This window comes from Polistes canadensis, unplaced genomic scaffold (assembly GCF_001313835.1).
Source record: "Polistes canadensis isolate GaletaPanama2010 unplaced genomic scaffold, ASM131383v1 scaffold_433, whole genome shotgun sequence".
Lineage (NCBI taxonomy): Eukaryota > Metazoa > Arthropoda > Insecta > Hymenoptera > Vespidae > Polistes > Polistes canadensis.
This window is the reverse complement of record NW_014569980.1, coordinates 66865-68928: the sequence shown is the minus strand read 5'-3', so window position 1 is coordinate 68928 and position 2064 is coordinate 66865. Positions and strand designations below refer to the sequence as shown.

The window sequence follows — 2064 nt, the reverse complement described above, 5'->3', positions numbered from 1 at the left end:
AACTCAACAGAAGAAGGAGAAAGTCATAGCAGAATCGCGCCTATGTTATAACTGCTTGGGCAGGCATAACGTAAGGCAATGTAGGAGTACTAGGCGATGCAACCAGTGTGGATATCGGCACCACACTCTCATACATCCCGAGAAAAGGATGACATCGTCCAGGACATCTCCTCCTACAACCAGAACATCTCCACCAATCTCAAGGACATCTCCAACATCGTCTAGGACATCTCCTCTAACATCGTCTAGGACATCTCCTTCTACATCAAGATCATCGTTGTCAATCTCAAGAACTTCAAGCTCTCTCTCAGAGACAACACAGACATCTCAGAGAGTCTCGTCCTCGCAGGGCTCACGGGTATCGTCGGATGAGTCACCGAGAGAGGATCGTCGGATATCTTCGGTTGAAAAGTCATCTCATCGCCGATCCTCTAGTCCGAAGTCATCATCATCCACTTCCGTTACATCGACTCCCAGACCTGTATCTAAACCAAAGGCTTCTGTTCATAGCTCCTCTCACAAGTCATCTTCCACTCATTCATCTCCACCTAAGTCCATACTTACCAAGAAGAGTTCTTCTCAGAACTCTTCAAAAAAGGCGTCCTCAGAATGAGGCGTAGGTTTGACATCTCATTACCCACACCGTCCTCTGAGATCCATCTTAAAATCGACCATCTCATCTTCCTCAAGGTCCTCTCAGACGACCAAACGAGTCAGATTCTGGTCACCTATCTCAGACATCGATCGTTCGTCTAATTCGTCGCTTTCAACGTGCTCTCGAGCTYYAGTACTCTTAGCTACTAGCAAAGCCTTTGCCATATCTTTAAATGGATCGCCTAAATTAGTACGTCTTCTCATTGATCCTGGATCAGAGTTGACTTTAGTCTCCTTTAAAATCATAGCTAAGCTAAAGCTTAGCCGTTCTCCAGGAAACATTTCTATCCAGGGTGTGGGTAGTACATCTCGAGGAGCGACCCAAGGTCGAGTGTCTTTGGTCTTCCAATCGACATACTCGTCATCTCGGATTCATCTTAAGGCATTCATTTTACCAAAAATCACATCTCAGTTGCCGTCGTCTGTAATATCAGAGCAAGATTGGCCTCATCTCAGATCTCTTAAATTAGCGGATCCTGACTTTCTCACTCCAAATCACATTGACATACTTATTGGTGCCGATAATCTCAGAACAGTTCTCAAGTCCTCTCGCCTTGTTATAGGAGGCGACTCAGAACCTATAGCCTTCCAAACCAGATTCGGTTGGGCAGTTCTAGGCGCAACTTCCAGCCCAAGCAAGGTCGATCCTCTCGAAATTTGCCATGCTATCTCTAACGAATCTCTTGACAAAGCTCTAACAAAATTCTGGGTTTAGGAAGAAGTCTCATTTTCCCCCACGTCAACCTTGAGTCTCGTTGAATCGCAATGCGAGCAGCACTTTGTTRATACGCACTCTCGATTGCCAACTGGTCGTTACATGGTTCGCCTGCCGTTCTCGAAAGACATATCCACCTTAGGGCATTCAAGGTCTTTTGCCATGAGATGCCTTGAAAGACTTCTCAAGAAATTCGTATCTGATAGGCATTTCAAGGAGACCTACACTGATTTCCTTAAAGAATATGAGTCTTTAGGACATATGGTTCCTGTTCCTCAGGATGCTCCTGAGCCATCTCAGGCGTATTACTTTCCGCATCACGGAGTTTGGCGCGAGCAAAGTTCCTCCACCAAACTGCGGGTAGTTTTTAACGGTTCAGTTAAGTCTTCAACCGGTATCTCTCTCAATGATCCTATGCACACTGGGCCAAAGACTTAAACGGACATTTTCGATGTACTGCTGTGGATCAGGCAGCACAAGTACATTTTCATTACGGACATTGTAAAAATGTTTCGCCAAATYCAAGTGCATCCCAAAGATCATGACCTTCAACGAATTCTCTGGGTTAATGAATCATCTTAAGTTTAGGCATATCTGCTTACGTCTGTCACGTACGGTACTCGCTCGGCTCCTTATCTAGCCTGTCGCATTCTTAGACAGCTCGTTGAAGATGAAGGTCATAAGTATCCTCTCGC

At 45.4% G+C, this 2064-nt stretch overlaps 1 protein-coding gene across 1 annotated transcript; it reads left to right on the top strand.

The window, feature by feature from the left end:
* Positions 1-609: 609 nt before the first annotated feature.
* Positions 610-1914, top strand: LOC106792456. Its single transcript, XM_014758883.1, has 4 exons — positions 610-620; positions 691-1294; positions 1370-1729; positions 1840-1914. Exons 1-4 carry the CDS (start codon positions 610-612, stop codon positions 1912-1914), a joined length of 1050 nt encoding a protein of 349 aa, XP_014614369.1.
* Positions 1915-2064: the final 150 nt, after the last annotated feature.